Raw genomic sequence first — 19,011 nt, 5'->3', positions numbered from 1 at the left:
TCAAACAGGCCGGGTGATCAGATTTGGAGGGGCAGGTCTTGGGAAGATCTGCAAGCCCGCCCCGCACGCCAGCTCTCCCGCCCTGCCCGCCTTCATCTGCACAAGTGGAAGTATCCCAGGAACATGAAACGATTACTCGGCGAGGAGAATCCAGCTCAGCACTTCTTGGCATTTGTTCACGGCTTTTCATCTTCAAAGCTCCTCGCAAACATTAGCTAACTAATCCCTGCAACCTTCCTGTGAGATAGTGCAGGATCAAGCGGAGGAGCATTATCTCGCCGCAGCAGATGGGGAAACTGAGGCACGGAGCGGTGACGCTGCTGCCCCGGGGCGCGGGGCGAAGCTGCGTGTCAGCGCTGGGGGTGGAGTGTGTGTGGGGGGGCCCATCGAGGTGCGGATCAGGCCGCTCCACCACTCTCTCCCCAACGCCGGTGATGCAGCCGTGAGCCATGAGCATCTCCCCGACCGACCCGGCTGGAGTCGTGTGGACACGGCGGAGAAAATCCAGCCCCGGGGTCAGAGCCGCCGGCAGCAGCTCCGCACCTCGAGGGGCAGCTCCCGACGGGGGCTGCGGGGACACGTGCCGCGGGGACGGTGACGATGCCGCCCGCAGCGCCGCGGCCGTGCCTGCGCACCGGCGACTCGCCACGTGCTCCGAGGGATGCTCATGGGGAGGGAAACCGCGGCTCGCGTCGAGTTCCCGCGTACTGGGTACACGCTCCGCTCTCGTGCGGACCCTCGGCAGACCTCGAGCACGGGTCCCGTCCCTGGGGGGTTCCTGTGGCCCCACAGCTACGGCTGAGCTCGGGCAGCGCCTCGGGTGCGGGGACCCCCAGCCCCTCGGGGGCACTGCTGGGACTCGGGCAGCATCTCCATTTGCACTGCAGAAACGCGGGAGTCCCGCTGCGACGGGAGCGTAACGGGGCCGGGATCGGCTTCGCTCCGAGGGGAAAACGGCGACCAAAAGGCAGCCAGGGACCGGCCCGACGCCTGCCCGCAAACCCACGCCGCCAACATGAAACCTCTGCTCTTTTGCCTGTGCCCTGACCCTGGGCTCTGTGAGAAACACTTCTCAATTGAATGTCTTGTTGCAAATTGCAGCTCTAATTGGTTTAGCAGAGTTTAATTAGCCTGAACTGATGCGAGAGGCGAGATTCCCTCCTTAAAGGAGCCCAGCCGTTCAGGCGAACGAAGCAGCTCGGGTTTGGGAGGGAGGACAGCTGGCCCTTGAGCCTCAGCCCGAAATCCTGCCGCCGGCCCAGCACGATGCCAGCACCCAGACGGAAAGGTCAGATGTGAGGCTGCCATTCACTGCGGCTCCAAAGGGCTCCTTTGTCCCCTCTCCAGCTCCTCCCGCCGCCCCCAGCCCCCTGCCCGGCCCGCGGGCTCCTTTGCTTCTCCCGGGTGCCGGAGCAGGGCTGGTTTCTCCATGGTCCCAGCCCGGCTCCGTGGGTGCTGCCGGGGCTCGGCTGCTGTCGGGCGGGAGCGGAGGGCAGGGGGGCGGCAGCGTCGCCCCAGGCTGGTTGGTGGAGTTTCGCTCCCAGCTTTGCTTGAGAACCAACCTTGGCCCCCGCCTGAGGCGAGACCGTGGGCAAGTTGCTTCCCTGCCCACGGCAGGACGGCGCTTCCCAGGGCTGCCGGAGCCGGGGCAGGGGGCGAGCGGAGCCCCCAGCACGGCTTTGCTGGGATCAGGGTGGCCTCGGTGGGGCTCCGAGCCCCTGGGCACCCACGGGCCTTCTCGAGGCAGTGAGATACGCCAGCTTTGGGGAAGGAGCCCGAGCCGCTCCCCTCCGGCCCCCAGGCTCCTCCTGCCCCACGTCAGGCGGAGCGGGAGCCCGGCTGCTCCCTTCCAGATGCGGCAGCGCTGGCTGCTGCGGAGCGAGGTCCGACCCCTTCCCTGCCAAAGCCGACCGTTGTGCAACGCCACTCGCAGCCAGGGAAAATCCCTCCCTGGCCTCCTCTTGCATCCTTGGAGCATGTGAGCGAGTGCATCACCACCCGCTCGCTCATCGAAACCCAGCTCAGGGATTTGGCTCTTCTGCCCTTACATGGGCAATGGCTCCGAGGCCGGCAGAGCGAGCCAGGGGTCACGCCGGCCGGGAACAGGGACGGGGACGGGAGCAGCACTGCCCAGCCCGGGGCCAGCAGCACGCCGGGAGCCTGCGCAGCCGGGGCCGCCGGCTCTGCCCTTCCTCCCCGGGGCAGCAGAGCCTTCACTGGCCATCGCCACGGGGCTCCCAGCCCCGCACGCATGCTGTCCCGCCCAAGGGCCCCTCCACCAAACGCCACCTGGGGTAAAACCCCAGCCTTCCCCTTTCCTGTCCCCTCCCTGGGGGTGCGAGGAACTGTATGTGGAGAATGGGGGTAAAATCCACCCTGGTGGAGGGCCAGCCCGCTGCCCTTCCCTGGGACTCATCCTTAGGATGGAGGGAGGGATGGGGACACGGTGGTGCCAGCAGACACAACGCCTCTGCCTGTGCTGGCTGCTGGCATCCCATCCCGCTCCCCGCCTCCCCAAGCCGAGGGACCCCGGGCTGCTCCGTGTCTCGCTGTCCCAAAGCTGCATCCAGCCCCATCCCGCGCCAAACCGAGCGGCTCACGCTGTGCTGGCACCGGCTCGGAGCGAGGAGGCTGCCGCAGGCTGGAGGGGTGGTGCAAGGTCCCCCGGGCCCTCTGGCCGGGGCCCCACTCCTGAAAGAGCCCGGCTCAGCTCTGCCGAAAACATGACCTCAGCTGAGGCCAGTGCAAAGGGTAAAACGTTCCTCAGCTGCGCGGCCGGGGACGGACACAGAAGTTCACGGGGCTGGAGGAGGTCCCCGGGCTGCAGCAGGCGGAGCGGGGACAGGCAGAGCGAGCCCTGCGTCCCCAGTGCTCTGCCCGGGGAGCGGGGTGACGCATGGGGGGGGCCCTTGGCTGTGCCCCTTGCAGATGGGTGGGCGATCTCCATATGGTGGCACCAAGCAGGGAGCAAGGCTATAGGTGACGTTGGGGACCCAGACTCACCTTGTCCTGGGCTCCCCGCAGCCCCCCCTGCCCACCCCCATCCTGCCAGAACCGTCCCCCCGAAGCCTGGCAGCGCTGGCACAGCCACGGTTCCCCAGCCCAGGACGGGCCGCCCAGGGTGCGGCACACATTCGGGAGCTGGGATGGAGAGGCCCTAGCAGCCATGGGGACATGTGGGGAGGACAGTGCCAGTGTGTGCCATGGGGGGGTGCGTTCCCCCCTCCTCCCCAGCTCTTCTCCTTCTCCTCCTCACCTCACCCGGACCAAGGCTCAAGCAGCTGGAGGCAGCGGGACTCAGCGTTGCCTCAGTTTCCCAGCCGGCGCAGCGTGGGTGATGCCGGGCCGCCGGCGGAGCTACGCCGGGGTTTAGGGAGCAAAGATGAAAGGGGCCACATGACACAGACCTTACCGTAAGGCTGCTGCCAGACGGGGCTGCTTGCGGGGAGGAGGAGGAGGAGGAGGAGGGTGGGAGGAGGCAGACAGAGGGTTCACGCGAGGATGGGTGGGTGGGGAAGGAGCGGCGTGGGGAGGGACGGGGCGGGGGGGGGGGGCTGCTCTGGGCAGCACCCAGGCCCCGGGAGTCCCCCACGTTCGGGATCTCCCGGGTCACGTCTCCGCTCCAAAGGTCACATCCCTTCCTCCGCACCCCGAGCGCGGGGGCACCCCCAAACCTTCCCCAGCCCCTCGGCCACCCCAGCGCGGTCCAGCTGCGGGGGGCCAGCCCCACGGACGCGTCGTCCCCCCCACCCCCCGACACCCACCCCCTCACCCACGGGCGGTGACGAGCAGCCCCTCGCTGCACCCCACATCCGCCCCCCCGCGCTCCCACCGACACCCCCCCCCTTTTTGCACCCCAATTTCCACCCTCGCCCCCCAACTCTCAGCCCCCCCCGACACCCCCCCCCTTTTTGCACCCCAATTCCCACCCTCGCCCCCCAACTCTCAGCGCCCCCCCCCCCCCCCCCCATCGCCCCCCACCTCCCACCCCCGCCCGCTGCCCCCGCCCCCGGCCGTGGCCCCCCCCCAGCCACCCACCCCTCGCCGCCCCGCCCGGTGATTCACCGCCCCGCCGCTTTATAGCTCGGCCGGCCCCGCCGCCGCCGCACAGGCAACAGGTCGCCGGAGCGTCCCGGCCCCGTCCCGGTCCGTCCCGCCGCCCCGGCTCGGCCATGCCGCTGCGGCTGGCGCTCTGCCTGCTCGCCCTCTGCAGCCCCGCCGCCGCCGCGCACGGTAAGTGCCGCCGGGGTGTGTGTGTGTGGGGAGGGGGGGTCCCGCCGGAGGGGGAAGGGGGTGGGGGGACGGCGGCACCGGGGCCGCCGCTCCCCGCCGGGGCCGCCCCGGGCCGTCGGTGCCGCCGGGATCCCGGCTCGGCCCCGCCGGCAGGTGCTTGGGGCGGCTCTGCCCGGGGTCCCGGCGCCGTTACCGGGCTGTCCCCCTCCCCGCCCCGGGCGTTGCTGTCCCCGTCGTTCCCCCCCGCCCCCCTCCCCGGTCCCTCCCGGCAGCCGCCGCCCCGGCCGGGTGGGTGCGGGCTGCGGGGCCGGGCTCTGGGCGGCAGAAACCCGTTTCCCCGGGAGGGGTTCGGGCGCCAGACGGTAGCGGAGAGGTGCCCGGGGCTGGCAGTGCCATCGGGTGACCCCTGTCCCCTGGCTGTCCCTCCCTGCAGGCAGCTGCCTCCGTTGGGCTCGGTCCCAGGGGTGCCGCAGCGGGAGCGGGTACCGGGGGTCCCCCATGGCCCTGCTGCCACGTCCCGTATGGTGGCGGTGCTGGTGCCCGGCCCCGCCATCCTGCACCTCTGTGTGCCCCGGGGTGGGGGCAACCGGGCCGACAGCCTGACTGGTCCCGCCAGCCCCCCTGCATTGCTCCCGGGATGGCTGCCTAGGGCGGGGGGCAGGGGGGTCCCCTCTCCCCAGGCTGGGGGGCTGGAGAGCCCCGCTCTGGAGCTATATGAGCTGGGTGGGAAGAACGGGGCATGGCAGCCGGTTCCTGATCTGGGTGTGGATTTCGCAGCTTGAACCCCTCCCGGTTCGGCTGACGGGGCTGGCAGCTCTCCCGGGAGGTGTCCGGGCTCTTGGGAAGCCGTTTCCCCGCAGGGAAGCCATCCCGCACTCAGGCTGGCCGGGATCCCGGTGCGGGGCTCCAGCAGCCCTTCCCGGCGGAGCGGTGAGCGCTGCTGCCGGCCTGGGCTCTCCCGCAGCGGCGCTGGGGTTTCCATCTTCCCCCTCGCATGGTCCCGTTCTATCGCTCTCGGCAGCATGGGCCGGTGCCGCTGCCTGACGAGCGGCAGGTCAGGATGCCCCGAAGGATGGGGGAGGCTCCCGCGAGGCCCCTGGTGCCGCTGCAGCCCCCGGGATGGAGTTTGGCATCGCCCCCAGACCCCCGGGATTGCCCCTCGCTGCTGCCCAGGGTCGAGTACAGGCGCTGGAAGGCCCCGGGCAGGGACGTGCTCTGTGTCCCCTGGCAGAGCCCGGGTGCCGCAGCCGCACTGAGTGCGGGAGCGCTGCACCCTCGCGGCTGAGGCACTGGGGAACCCCCGAGGATGAGGCACCCCAAGAGCCCCACGCTGGCCCCCATGCGTCACCTTGCTCCACTCACGGGGCAGGTGGGCTCTGTCTCCCTGGCTGGGGCATGTCCCTTGGCGTCCCAGCACGGCTCAGGAGGCGGCGTGTGCCCCGTTGCTGCTGGCTGGGGCTGCACCCCTGTGGTTGGACGTGTGATCAGGGGGCGTGTGGGTCCGTCCCATGGCGGGTGGGATCCCATGGGCAGCAGTTGCAGGGTGACCACGGTCCAAAGCCAGGACGTGGCTCCCAGGGAGCTTGGTACCATGGGGGGGGGATCAGGGCCACTGGGCGTTTTAAAGGAGAAATGGGATCAAAAGACCGATTAGACAAATCCACGGAGGAAAACCCCCCCGAGGCAGAGGTGTGTTGGCCTGGCTGATGCTTCCCGCGGTGGCCAGGCTGCTGGTTCCCGCAGCCCGAGGGTTTGCTCCGTCCTTGTGGGGCAATCGCTGGCTGCAGCCGGGCTGGAGCCCCACCTGCTTTTGGCCGAACCACAATCGGGTGCATGGGAGGGAGTTGGAGGGACACCCAGGGTCCAGGGGGGGTGCTGACTCTGTTTTAGGACAGGGTGAATCCCCGCTTTGGAGGGGAGTGACTCCATCCCGGCACCAGCAGGATCTGTCCCTTCCCCCATCCCTCCCTCCCATCTTCAGCCGTTTAACAAACCAGCTCAAACGCAGCTAATGAGAGCATAAACCCAAATACGCGTCAGAAGAGGCTGGTTTGCAGAGGCGGAAATTGCAAAGGAATCACTCACAAAAAAAAAAAAAAATTATAACTGATTCGCTCGTGGGGTTAAGGAACAAACAGGCTTTTGACTCAGAGGGATCCGGTGCCGCTGGGCTGGCCCCGTCCCAAGGGCTGTGTCAAGTGCCCTGTTCTCCAGCCGGTGCCTCAGATGCCCCTCGCTGAGGCTGTGGGTGTCGGGCACCCTCGCTGTGGGGATGGTCCCTGTCCCTCCATGGGGCCGCTGGCCCACGCCGGGGCATCCAGCCCTCGCAGCACGGGTGTCCCTCGGGAACTGGGCAGCGATGCCGGGGGGGGAAAGCTGTAAGCTCAGATCCTGGCTGGGCATCTCCCAGAGCGTCGGTTGTGAGTGCTGATATAACCGGTGTGTCCCTGAGGTGCCAGTGCTGGGTTTGGAGCCTAATGGCTCCTCCTTGGCCAGAGGAGCTGGGCTACCAGCAGCCCAGGGCACTGGGGCGGCAGTGCGGGCACGGAGCTGCCGCGCTGTGCCGGGCTCCCACAGGGATGCCTGCTCTGGGACAGCCCTTGTGCCGCAGAAGGGATGGGCACCAGCACGGAGCCTCTTCAGGTTCCCAATTTCATCCCAACCGGCCCTTCCCAGGCACTGGTGTGGTCCCCGTGGCTCTGCCCCACTGGTGACATGGCCGGGGTCTCGCTGCCCTTCCCGCGGTGGCCCCTCACCCTCTGCCCTCTCCGCAGGTGGGATCTGCTGGCTGCAGCAGGGGAAGGAGGCCAAGTGCACCATGATCCTGAAGACGGGTGTGACGTGGGAGGAATGCTGTGCCAACGGCAACGTGGACGTGGCTTGGTCTAATTACACCTACCCAGGCAACAAGATCAGCCTGCTGGGCTTCCTGGGGCTGGTGACCTGCCACCCCTGCAAAGGTGAGCGCTGCTGTGGGGCTGAGCTCTGCCCGGGGAGGATGCTCGGAGGTTTGGGGGGGATGCTCAGAGCCCGCGGCTCCGGATGGTGGGGCAGGGCTGCCCCACGGCAGGCTCGCCGGCTGCCTCCTGGGGTGTCTGGGGCAGCACAGGGACCCCAGGGACCACAGACCCCGTGCTGCTGCAGCCCTGGGATGGATGGGGGGCGGCTGGGGCTCATGGGGTAGCCTCCGTCCCCTGGCAGTTCTCGTTTCGCGTCTATTTTTGTTGCTTGGCTGCGGAGTGGGATGCGTGACCTGGGTCTTGGCTGGGCAGCCCGAGTGCGAGGAGCCGAGCTGGGGCTCCCAGTTCCCCGGTTAACTCTGCTGTGGCCTCCCGCCCCTGCCCTCGCCAGGTCTGCTCAGAGGGAAACTTCTGAAGTTGGGTTTTTGTGTGGTGGTGTGTGGTTTCTTTTTTTTTTTTTTTTTTTTTTTGGTAAGGAAAAAAAGATCTATTTCTTCCCCTCTGCTCCCCCTTCCTCCTCCCAGCGTGTGTGTGAAATGGCTTTATGTAACGGGCAGTTCCAGAAGTGGAAACTCTCCAGCTGTGAGTTCCAGCCCCGCCAGATGTTTTGGCGTGCGCCGGAGGCGCGGATCCCCCAGTCGCACTTGCGTGGCCCTGTGAGAACATGCTGGAGGACCTGCTGACCGCAGTAGGCAGGAGCAGGTCTTTGGAAGGTCATGTCGTTATTTGCTTAAAGGGGGAAGAAAAAAAAAAGAAATTCTTAAAACCGCTTCTTCCAGCCTCTCTGTGCTCCCTGGTGCTGCTGTACTGGCTGCTCCTTGGCCCTCGGGGTTGCACCCTGTGCCATGGCTGGGTGGGATCCTGGCCCTGCCTTTCTGCCCCATCTCCCCTGGGATGGTCCTGCTCGGTGGGTGCCGGCAGCACCGGGACCCTCTCCAGGGGCTGGCTGGGAGCACGGCTTCCCCGTGTCCGAGCGCCATGGGGACAGGCAGCCCTCGTCCCAGGGGTCTGCCCTCACCTCTGTGGGGAGGCTGGGAGGCACGGGGGGCTGCCAGCGGCCACAGATCCCACTGGGGGCTGCGGATCCTGGGCATCATCGGGCACTGGGAGCAGGACCTTTACCAAAAGCGCTGGAGAACCCAGTCGGCACGTACCCCGCACCTCCCCACCCTTCAGAAAGCCCCTGCCTGTCCCATCCAGATGGAGCTGGTGCTGCTCCCCACCGGGCTCCAGCGCGCCAGAGGCCTTGGAAAAGGGCGGATGAGCCGAGCCGGGCTCGTGGGGCCGGCAAAGGTTACTCCAGGATAAAGTGGCTGCAGCCACCAGCCCTGGGCCAGCAGCCGGGGCGGCCGAGCCCCGCGGGAAGGTGCTGGTCAGGCCCTGGGGTCTCGGCAGCAGGTCTCCGGAGGGGAGGCAAAATTCCTGGCTCCAGCTGCTGGGGACACTGTGTCCCCCAGTGGGGCCACGGCGCAGGGGGGAGAGCCGGGCTGGGGTCACAGGGTGGATGGTCCCGCTGCCTCCCTCCTTGCGGAGACGGGATGGCCCAACTCTGAGCAGGTCGGCCGTGTCCCGGAGCCCTCCGGAGCGGAGGGCAATGAGGTTTCCGCTTGCTCCGGCAGCCCTGGGGCTGCCCCTCTGTCCCAGGGTCTCAACCCTGCAGCTTTCCGCAGGGATGCTGCCGGGGCTCAGCCTGCTGCTCTCCCCTTCCCTGGGACAGGCCCCAGCTATGGAAATCAGGGAGCAAACCGGGAACTGTCTGTCTCCCACCAGGGAATTTCCCCTGGGGAGAGCTGGGCCAAGCAGACAGGGAATTTCCCCTTCCTCCTCCTCCTCCTCCTCCTTCCCACCACCGCTGTCTCCCTAAGTGACCCCTCTCCGGTGGGGAAATCCCCCTCTGTGCCTCCCGACGGCTCCCAGCACACACCCTGTCTGTGGGAATCCCTCCTGCGCGGGGTGAATCCCCGGCTCGGGAAGTTTCTCGGTCCTGCCCGATCTTCCTCCCCGCGGGTGCTGATGGAGCCGTGTCCCTGCGCCGGGGGCAGCCCCTCTCCCCGCAGCTCCCGGGGAGCAAAGGATCCCTGTGGGGTGAGGGGCTTCCAGACCCCCCGTCCTTACCCTGCTGTGGGCTCTGACCCCTTTGCCTCTCCCCACGGAGGCACCAGCATCCAAGACTGGCCCCTCTCCGTCCCCTTGGCGTGGGCACGGCCCCGGGCGCTGGCGGGACCCTCTGAACCCGGCCCCCGGGTTGGCTGGGGGGGGTATGTGACCCTGGGGACAAAGCGGCCGCCTGTCTGGGGATCTGCGCTCGCTGCCGTGTCCCGCTCTTGTGTTCAAGTCACGGAGGCCCGGAGCGAAACAGGGCTGGGTATTGTCTGGTGGAAGCGGCGTTCTTGATTGCCCAGACAACTTGCGAAGCCCAGTTCCTTCTGGAGGAGCTGGGGCCTTGCAGAGATAGATTTTTTTTTTTTTTAAATTTTTTTTTTTTTTTTTCCATTGCACAAGAAAAAGAAATGTCTCCTTCCAAAAAAGAACTCCATAGAAATGAGTGAGCTGGTGCTGAGCGGAGGCCGGGGCTCTGGCTGGATGAGCGTGCGGAGCTCCAGCCAACGACCTGCTCCTTGGCGGAGCTGAGCAGATCCAGATGCTGCTCGGGGCAGCTCGGCGTCAGCGTGTGTTTTTTTGGGACCCTGGGAGGGATTTGCGACCCCCGAGTGCTGATGCTGGCCCTGTCCCGGTCGGTGCGTGCTTCGGGGCTCCAGCCAGGCTGGGCACAGGGGTCCTTCCCTCGTGGGGGGCAGCCGGTGCTGCGTCCTCACGTGCCGGTCCCCTCTGTCCCCCCCTTCCACAGAGAGCTGCGAGGGGGTGGTGTGCGGCCCCGACAAGGTCTGCAAGATGAAGCACGGGCGTCCCCAGTGCGCCTGCGCCCCCGACTGCTCCAGCCTGCCCCGCAAGCTGCAGGTCTGCGGCTCCGACGGCTACACCTACCGCGACGAGTGCGACCTGCTGACGGCCAAGTGCAGAGACCACCCCGACCTCGAAGTGATGTACCAGGGAAAATGCAAAAGTAGGTGTCGTGTCCCCCCACCGCCACCTTTTCATCCCATCCCCCGCGGCTCTTGTGTCCCAGCCCCGCATGGGACCCGTCCCAGCAGCACCCGCGTGTAGGGAGATGGATGGCAGCGCAGTCCCGCGGGCTCGCCGGCTCTCCTGGCCACCGTGAGCCGCTCGAGTGTGCCAAGGAGGGGTGGCCCTGCCATGTTGTGCCAGCACGGCTATGCCCACGGCCATGTCCTCCTCTCACCCGCCCAGGAAGACAGGTCCCCCCCGTTGTCCCCGCTGTGGGCAGCGTGTCCCTGGAGGAACCGTCCTGCCCCGAGCACCGGCGGCTCCACCAGCCTGCGCCTGGCGCTGGCTGTGCCCGGGGGGCGAAGGTCTGCCCCAGCGCAGGGCTCCCCCCATGGGACATGGGGCTCTGTTCCGGCTGAGGGGCATTGCTCCGCAGCCAGCCCAGCGCTGGTGGCCACCAGTGGCCCGCGGGGGAGTCGCGTCCCTTGGCATCGCCCTCGCTGCGGCTGGCAGCCACTGGCCACCCGGGGCCCTGGCTTGGCCACTCCAGTGGGGATGTGGCAACGGAGCTGCCCGTGATGCCGACCCAGCCTGTCAGTGCAGCGGGGGCTTAGCCTTGCCGCCGGCTGAGGAATAACAGTCCGTAAAATGTCACTTACAAACATCGAGCCCCCTCTTTTTCTTTTTCTTTTTTTTTTTTTTTGTTGTTTTGTTAAAGAGAGCAGCAGTCCTCCTTGCCCTGCCAAGAACTGTCAGAATTATTATGATTATTTTTGCCAGCCCTCCTCTCTGAAATGCTTTGCCTGTCAAGCTCTGGACTGCACAGGGAAATATGGGGCAAGAAATGTGAGTTGGGAGTTGCAGATGCCAAATCCCCTTCCAATTCGGGGGGGGGGGGGGGGGGGGGCAGGGGGGTGGAGGAGAGAGAGATTGAGGAAGGCAGAAGGCCGGCGTTGCGCAGTATTTACGGTGTCGGGGGAGCGCTGCGGGTCCCGCCGTGCCCCCATGGCTGCCACAGGGATGTGCTGGCGTGGGGGGGGCCGCAGGGCTGGCAGGATGCGCAGACCTCAGGATGGGGTTTGGGGTGTGTGGGGGGGGATGTCTATGAGCCCCCCCGCTCCGCGCCAGCCCTGCAGAGCTCTGCGCAGGGCCCGATCCTGAGCGCTGGCTGCCTCTGCCCCCGCTAACCGGGCTGGGTCGGGTCCAGGTGACCCTGCCCTTCGCTGCTGGCCGGGGTGGCTGCCAGCTGGGTCGGAGCGGCTGCTGGTCACCGTGCCAAGGCACCTGCACGGGGCCACTCGCCCCCACCAGGTCCCACCGCGCCGAGCCGGGCTCAGCCCCCCGAGCTCAGGCTCTGCAGATGGATCCCCCCAGCCCCGCGAGGCTCCGGCTGGGGCTGTACCCAGGGGCTGCGGGGCCACGCGGTCCCTCGCACCCGGGATATTGTCCCTCGCACCCGGGACATTGTCCCCTGCCAGCTCCCATCCTCGGAAGCGGTGGCGATGGGGGAGTTGGGACCCTCCAGCCCAGCTCTGTCCCCTTATGGTGGGAGGGGGCCGGGCTGGCTGGGTGTCCCTGGAGCGATGCCCGCCTGGATCGGAGGAGCTGGGGGAGGAGGACGGCCGTCCCCGGCTCAGCCGCGTCCGCCCGCGTGTGCTTTCCCGCAGAGTCCTGCTCCAGCGTGGTGTGCCCCGGCACCCACACCTGCGTGGTGGACCAGACGGGCAGCGCCCACTGCGTGATGTGCCGGACGGCGCCCTGCCCCGAGCCCACCAGCCTGGACCATGCCCTCTGCGGCAACAACAACGTCACCTACCCCTCGGCGTGCCACCTCCGGCGGGCCACCTGCCACCGCGGCCGCTCCATCGGCGTGCGCCACTACGGCAGCTGCTCGGGTGAGCGGAGCATCCCGGGGAGGGTTGGGGCGGGGTGGGGGCAGCGGGCTGGGACCCCCAGCACCCGGCCGCCCCTCGCACCCCCCTCACCGCTTTCCCTCCTCCCTCCCCCCCCTCCCCTTTTCTTCTGCTCCATTTCCAGCTGCGGCCAGATTCTCCCCGGAGACGGACAACGCGGAGGAGAACTACGTGTGAATCCTCCCTCGCCGCGAGGCCGGACCCGGGAGACAGGGGCATTATGTGTATATTGTACAAACCATATACCTGATATTTATTAAGATAAAAAGATCCTTATTTATACCTGTCTATGTTATGCAGTCGCAGGGGGCCCGATTCTCGGTCCTGCCAGCAGGGGAGGGGGCTCCCAGCCCGTGCGGCCAGGGTGATGCCGAGCCATCCCAGGGAATGCCGAGCCACCCCGGGGATGCTCCGGTGTCCGGCAGAGCTCTCGGCCGCCGGCGCTCGTACAGCGCTGAGGGGGCGTCCGAGCTGCCGCACGTTGGGCCCCCTTTCCCCCCTCAACGTGTCCTTGGCCGGCAGCCCTGGGGCTATTTATTTTTGGATTGAATTCTCGGTACTCTGCTGACGTTTCTGGCCGGGACCTCGAGGTCTAGAGGGAATCTGTGCTTTCGCCTTCCCCGGAGGGGCTCAGCCCCAGCTGCCAGCGGCGGGAAAGGCAGCACGGGCTGCGTCAGATTGGGGACGGATAGATAGATATTTTTATATACATATATATAAAAAAAATAAATATATATATATATGTATGTTATTTTTCTCCTAAAGTTTTAGCACGCGTATGTTAAAACGGATTTTAGTTTAGGCTTTTCCCGGGCCCCTTCACGGGGGGGATATAAGGATCCTGCCCATCTTCGGAGGTGACGCCGGTGCCTGACGGCTGGTGCGATAGCGGCCGGGCAACGCTGCCCACCGCGGGCCATGGCAGCCCTCCCCGGGGGGGCACGACCGTCCCCCCCCGCTAACCCAGGCCCACCGAGCCCACCGCTGCAGCCGGTGCCCCCACCCGGAACCCACTGCCGGCAGGCAGCCTGCCCGGAGCCCTCCCGGCTTTGGAAGCAGCCGAGGGAGGCGGGGGGGTGGTCCATGGCCCCCGCAGGCACTCACGGTGCCCAGCTCAGCTCCTGGCCCCCCTGCGGAGCCCCCCCGGGGGCACAGGGCTGGGGTGGCTGCGGGGAGCACGGTGTGGTGGAGGGGGACAGGAGGGGGGCGATGGCCCTGCCTGTCCCCACCCCGGGGACCCCCACCCCTGGCCCCCCCATTTCCCCCCCCACTCCGCCCCGGCTCTGTCGACACCCTCTGTATTTATTTTTACTACTTCTCTCATTTTGTGTGTTGTCACCTGTGTAAATACCATCTCATCTCTCACACCGAGAAGCTATTGCCTTTATATAAATATCATATATATTATATATATATATATATATATAAAAAAAATACCCTATTTTCTATTTTTGTATGAGCGCGTTCTGATCCCTGAGGTAGGCGCTATGGGAACGTATACATTTCCTATTCGGTGTTGTTAGGGGCGTTTTACGGCTGTGTTACAATTTGGATTATAATTAAAAAGAAGAATAAACGCTCCCGCGGGTCCGGTTTTGTTGAGCGGGTTCCGCGGCCGCTACGTCTCCCAGGGTTGTTTCCCCCAGGGCTCTGCTGCCCCCAGCATCGCTGCCCATTCTCCCCCCCAGCCTCCGGCCCCCCAACCGGGTCCGGGGGGACGTGGGGACAGCGGGATGGGAGAGCCCCAGGTGAGGAGCTCGGCGATGGGGGTTTTTTCCAACCGGGCCGAGGCCGCGTTTTGGAAAGGGGAAGAGCAAACCCCAACCGGCAAAGCAGATAAATCTGTTCCCAATATCGGGCCGTGCCATGAGGGTTTGGTATTTCACAAAACAATTCCTGCCATTAATTGGGTCCCGATGTGCGATGCTCCCCGCCCCCCCCCCCCCAACCCCCGCCGGCCGCCTGCGGCTTGGCGCTCCCAGCCCAACGGGAGCTGCCGGCGGTTCCCCCCCCTTGGCCGCGTCCCCTCTGCCGGGGGCCAGCGCACCCCGACGAGCATCGCCTGGGTCAAGACACCCCCCCCCCAGCTCATGACCTGCCACCTGGACAGGCCCCGGCATGGCCCCCACAGCAGTGGGGGGCTCCGGGGGCTGGGCTGGCTCTGACAGAGAACCTCCCCCAGACCTGGAGGGGGTTTACACAGGGGAAACTGAGGCACAGTGAGGGGGAAGGAGACCTTTGCTCCTGGCTGGCACCCAGCACCCTCAGCCCTCCCTGCAGACCTGGGGGGGGCACTGAGCATCGCCCAGGGTCCGGCCAGGGCTGCAGCCGGGCTTGAACCCGGGCGACTCGTGCTCCCCAGGGCTGCGCTGAGCCCGGCTGGGCCCCGCAGCGGCATCGCAACCTGGGGCGGGGGGCTCTCCTGCAGCCCCCCTCTACCCACCCAGCTCAGCGATGTGTGTCCCCCCCGCCCAAACCCCTGCTTTCGGGGGTGGTTGTCAAGGAGCTGCCAAAACGCTGCCCAGGACTTTCCCTGGCGCCAGCGTTTGCCGCACGTGGTGGTGTGTGGCCCTGGGTTTCACTCCAGCCCGCCCGCAGAGCCTTCCTCCCCGAGGCCGCTCGCCATCCTCCGCCTGCCCCGGCCGGAGGGTTTGGCCCCCGCAGCGCCTGGCGTGACGCCCTGCGCCAGCCCGCGGGCACGGGCTGCGGCCGCGACGTCAGCGCCCGCCGATGAGCGGGAGATTTCGGCTTCCAAAACACGGCCGTGAGTCAGGCGCCTCCTTCCCCGCCGGTTTTTGGGTGGTCTGGGACGAGCTGGGACAGGCGCTGGCTCCCCAGGCTTCCCGGCAGCGCGCAGAAGCCCCGGGGCTGGCAGCCCTGCCCTGCCATCCTGGGGGGCTCTGCCCCACGCCGCCGCCACCAGGATCCCAGAGGGGTTTGGGGTTTCCTTGGAGGTTGGCAGCTTGGCAGGGGTCTGTCCTCTGCCGGCTGTCCCCCAGTGTCCCCAAGGCCACCGAAGCCCGTGGCTGTGTCCCCCTGACCCCATGCAAAGCCCCGCAGTGGGGAGCCGGGATTGGGACGGGGCAGCGGGGGGGGCAGCCAGCGCGGGGACCGCGGGGACCACAGAGGTGAGGGTGGCCTCTGGGCACGCTGGCCCAGCCCTGGCCTTCATCCTCCCTGGCAGAGCCCCCGAGGGTGGCGAGGTGGCCCGTGCCGGATGCTGCGGTCAGCTGCAGCCTCCTGCGGGACCCCCCGGGCAGGGAGGGCGGCTGCGCCCCGCGGCCTGCCAGCAATTTGCAGATAAAACAAACAACCAGGAGCAGGGAATGTCTGGATCCGTCCCCAGAGACGGCCGCAACGCTGGGCAGAGCCGCGCGCTTTGTGTGCCGCTCCGCTGAGACCCAGCAGCAGCTCGGCGCACGTACCAGCGTGGGCAGCTCCTGACCCCTGTGCCCGTGGCCACCCAGATCCCCCTGGGGCAAGAGCCCGAGCGTGCCGGGGAGGCGGGCGAGGCTCCCAACTGGATCCCCACGGCTCTGCCAGTGCAGCCGGGGTGGCCGGGCGCCCATCTGCCCCCGGGGGTTGTCTGTGGTTCCCTCTTTGGGGGGTCCCGTAGCGCGGTGGGGAGGGTGCGGTGTGGGATGGGACAAGATGAGACGGGATGGGATGAGACAGGGTGGGATGGGAGAGGATGGGAAGAGGAGGGTGGGACGGGAGGGGATGGGAAGGGGAGCCACACCCCGGCGGGAAGGCGGCTCCAACGCTGCTGAGGATGCTCCGTAGGGTGGCAGTGCCTGGATGCGAATCCCTGCTCCTCTGGGGCAGGGTCTGGTCCTGAGTGGGGGCTGCCACTTCCCTCCCTCCTCCTGCACCCCTGCTCCATCCATCCCCCTGGATGGATGGATGGATGGATGGATGGATGGATGGATGGATGGATGAGCTGGGGGTCTGGCTGGGGACCGGAGCAGAAACGGGAGCAGCGGGATGTGCAGAGAGAGGGGTCGTGGTGGGGCAGGGGGACAGGATAGGGCAAAGCTGGGAAAAACCAGCCCCCGTTGAGGTGGGCAGTGGCCGCCTGGGCAGTGCAGGGTTAAGGATCAGCCCAACCAGCCCTCCTGGGCTCAGCTGCCATCGGTGATTAAGGTGATTAAAGGGGGATAAAACCCTGCCCAGGATCTGCTGGCTCTGTGGGCAGGTGGGTCGGTCTTGGTCTTGGTCTTGGTCTTGGTCTTGGTCTTGGTCTTGGTCTTGGTCTTGGTCTTGGTCTTGGTCTTGGTCTTGGTCTTGGTCTTGGTCTTGGTCTTGGTCTTGGTCTTGGTCTTGGTCTTGGTCTTGGTCTTGGTCTTGGTCTTGGTCTTGGTCTTGGTGTCCCCATCAAGCCCTTGGTCTCCCCATCACATCCCTGGGGTAGGACCAGGGTGGGCAGGGTCTGGTGTGGGGTGGGCGAGTGTCCCTGGGGCTCCTGCCTGTCCCAGAGCCAGGGGCTGTGGCCCCCATGTACGCTGGGGGTGGGGGACAGGGTGGGTTGAGGGAAGGTGGAAGGCAAAGGTCTGGGAATGAGGTTTTATTGAGGATGGCAAATGCTGCGGGGCACCAGGCCACGTGAGGTGCCAGGGCTTCTTGTAGAGCCTGGGGGGGGGGGCTGTGCCTCCCCTCGCCCAGAGGCAGAGCTGATCTGCCCTGCCCTGGGCCGAGGAGCCCTGAGCATTGGCCCCCCTGGAGCTGGGAGGACCTGGGAGCCACGGCCCTTTTCCCCCCTCCTGGGAGCTCCCAGGCAGCCAAGATGCCCCGGCCACACTCCCTGCAGCCCGTTTGCCCCCGGCACACCCCCCGCCCCAGCCCGGTTAGGGCTTTGGCTGCCCCTTCTGCTGGCAGTGCCCTCGCACGGTGCAATGCACCCAGTCGATGTAGTTGGAGATCTTGGTGTAGATGTCAGGGTGCCGGCGGTCCCCGCATCTCTGCCCAGAGAACGAGACGATGCCGTAAACTTTCCCCTTGAAAATCAGGGGGCCCCCGGAGTCGCCCTGCGAAGCAAAGGGATGGGAGGAGGGGGAGATTAGCGGGTCTCCCCGGAGGGGGATGGCCGGGGGGTGGGGAGGCACGGGGCCGGGAGCGCACTCACCGCGCAGACGCCCTGCAGCGTGGCGTTGCGGCTGGCCCCGCACATCATGTTGGACGAGACTTTGCCCCTCCACAGGGTTCGGCAGAGGCTCCGCTTGATGATGGTGGTGCCGGTTTCCATCAGCTCGCTGGGCCGGTCCCCGTAGTTGGAGGTGTCCCCCCAGCCCAGCACGTAGCAGACGGTGCCGGGCTTCAGGTCGACGTCGGGTTGGGGCAGGCGGATGCGCTTCACGTACTTGTTCAGCGTGGCCGACTCGTTCAGCTAGGTGGGGAGTCGGGGGGCGTGGGTGGCTTCGCTTTTGGGGTCCCCTGACCCCCCCCCGCCCCTGCACCCATCGTGCTGACACCCCTCCCCACCCCCCCTCCCCAAATCTGCCTTTCCCTTCCCTCTCCGGAGGCTGCACCCCAACGCCAGCCCCTCTGCACTGGTCCCAGTCTGCTCTAGAGACCGGTTGCCCAGGAGCCGTCGAGGTTGGCGTGTCCTCAGCCGCTTCCATCGCACCCCACGGCGCGGTCCCGCTTCTCCGGAGAAGCACTGACATCTAGTGTCGGCTCGGGGCGTGGGGGACCCCATCTCCCCTCCTGCGCCCCGTGGGGCGCAGGAGGGGAGATGGGGTCCCCCACGCCCCGCGGGATGCAGGAGGGAGATGCCCACTTGGCCGGCGATGGCCGGCGGCGGCAAGCGGGACTCACCTTCAGCAGGCGGATGTCGTTGTCCACCGAGCTGGGGTTGTAGCGCGGGTGGGCGATGGACTCCACGACGCTGAAGACCTGCTGGGACCTCTCGGGGTCCTCCAGCCTGTGGGCGCCCAGCACCACCCGCACCAAGGGGTTGTGCCTGCGGCAAGTGTGGGGGGGTGATTGGGGAGGGGGAGAAGGGGGCCAGCGAGGAGGGCTCAGGGGCAGCATGGATGGGTGGTGGTGCGGGGGGGGGAGTGTGTAACCCCCTGGGATGGGGGTATCTGTTTGATGGGGGCCGCGGTGTGTTGCGGGGGGCCCGGGCGCTCACCTGGGGATGGGGCAGTGGGCTGCCGTCATCACCCACTTGGGCCACACCAGGAAGCCCCCGCAGACGTGCTGCCCGTCCATCTGGATGGAGGCGATGAAGGGCCGGGAGTGAGGTGCCACCGCTTTTCCCCCGATGATCCGGCTCCCCTGGACTCCTGGTGGGTGGGTGCAGGTGGTCACCGGCTGCCGGAGAGTCCGGGCATGGCTCTTGCCCGTGTCTGTCCCGTTCCTGGATGCGCGTCCCGAGCACCCCAGCTCTACCCACGGGTGCCGAGGAGCGGCCGAGCATCGGCTCTGGCCCGAGGGGGGGCTGAGTGTGGCAGGGCAAAGCCTCCCCTGCCCCTCTGGAGCCCGGGGTCTCCCCCTCCCGCCCCAGCCATGGCGACCATCCCTGCAGCCCTCTCAGCCCCAGCTCTCCCATTACCTGCCGGGGCCAGTGCCAGGAGCAGGACGGAGCCCCCCAGGCTGAGGATGAACAGTCCAGCCATGGCCATGCTGGCGCAGAGCGGGCCACTGTCACCTCCTCTGGGGCCGCTCGGGGCGGGGGGTGCTTAAATAACCCCTGGGGGCTGAGCCTCTGCCTGGGTGCCGGCGGGTTTCTCCCCCTGGCTTCTTCCCCCCCACCCCACCCCCAGCTCCGGGTGTTGCTGCCTTGTGCAATTGCTGTGGGGTGGGGGGCAAAGGCAACGGGGGGGAGACGCAGCGTTGCG

The 19,011-nt window shown here is 67.1% G+C and overlaps 2 protein-coding genes across 2 annotated transcripts; one reads left to right on the top strand and one right to left on the bottom strand.

The window, feature by feature from the left end:
• The first annotated feature begins 3,490 nt into the window (after positions 1 to 3,490).
• FSTL3 (follistatin like 3) lies at positions 3,491 to 13,575 on the top strand. Its single transcript, XM_063357986.1, has 6 exons — positions 3,491 to 3,505; positions 4,084 to 4,233; positions 7,008 to 7,193; positions 10,042 to 10,257; positions 11,927 to 12,154; positions 12,297 to 13,575. Exons 1-6 carry the CDS (start codon positions 3,502 to 3,504, stop codon positions 12,347 to 12,349), a joined length of 837 nt encoding a protein of 278 aa, XP_063214056.1. The 5' UTR covers positions 3,491 to 3,501; the 3' UTR covers positions 12,350 to 13,575.
• A 2,718-nt stretch (positions 13,576 to 16,293) lies between these two features.
• On the bottom strand, positions 16,294 to 18,807 carry PRSS57 (serine protease 57). The gene is made up of 6 exons (XM_063358399.1): positions 18,726 to 18,807; positions 18,303 to 18,456; positions 17,987 to 18,131; positions 17,295 to 17,555; positions 17,071 to 17,196; positions 16,294 to 16,533 (listed from the first exon to the last, which is right to left on the bottom strand). The coding sequence occupies exons 1-6, from the start codon at positions 18,793 to 18,795 to the stop codon at positions 16,294 to 16,296; spliced, it is 996 nt and encodes a 331-aa protein (XP_063214469.1). The 5' UTR covers positions 18,796 to 18,807.
• Positions 18,808 to 19,011: the final 204 nt, after the last annotated feature.

This window comes from Chroicocephalus ridibundus, chromosome 22 (genome assembly GCF_963924245.1).
Source record: "Chroicocephalus ridibundus chromosome 22, bChrRid1.1, whole genome shotgun sequence".
In the NCBI taxonomy this organism is placed as follows: Eukaryota; Metazoa; Chordata; class Aves; order Charadriiformes; family Laridae; genus Chroicocephalus; species Chroicocephalus ridibundus.
This window is presented reverse-complemented; position numbering and strand designations above follow the sequence as displayed.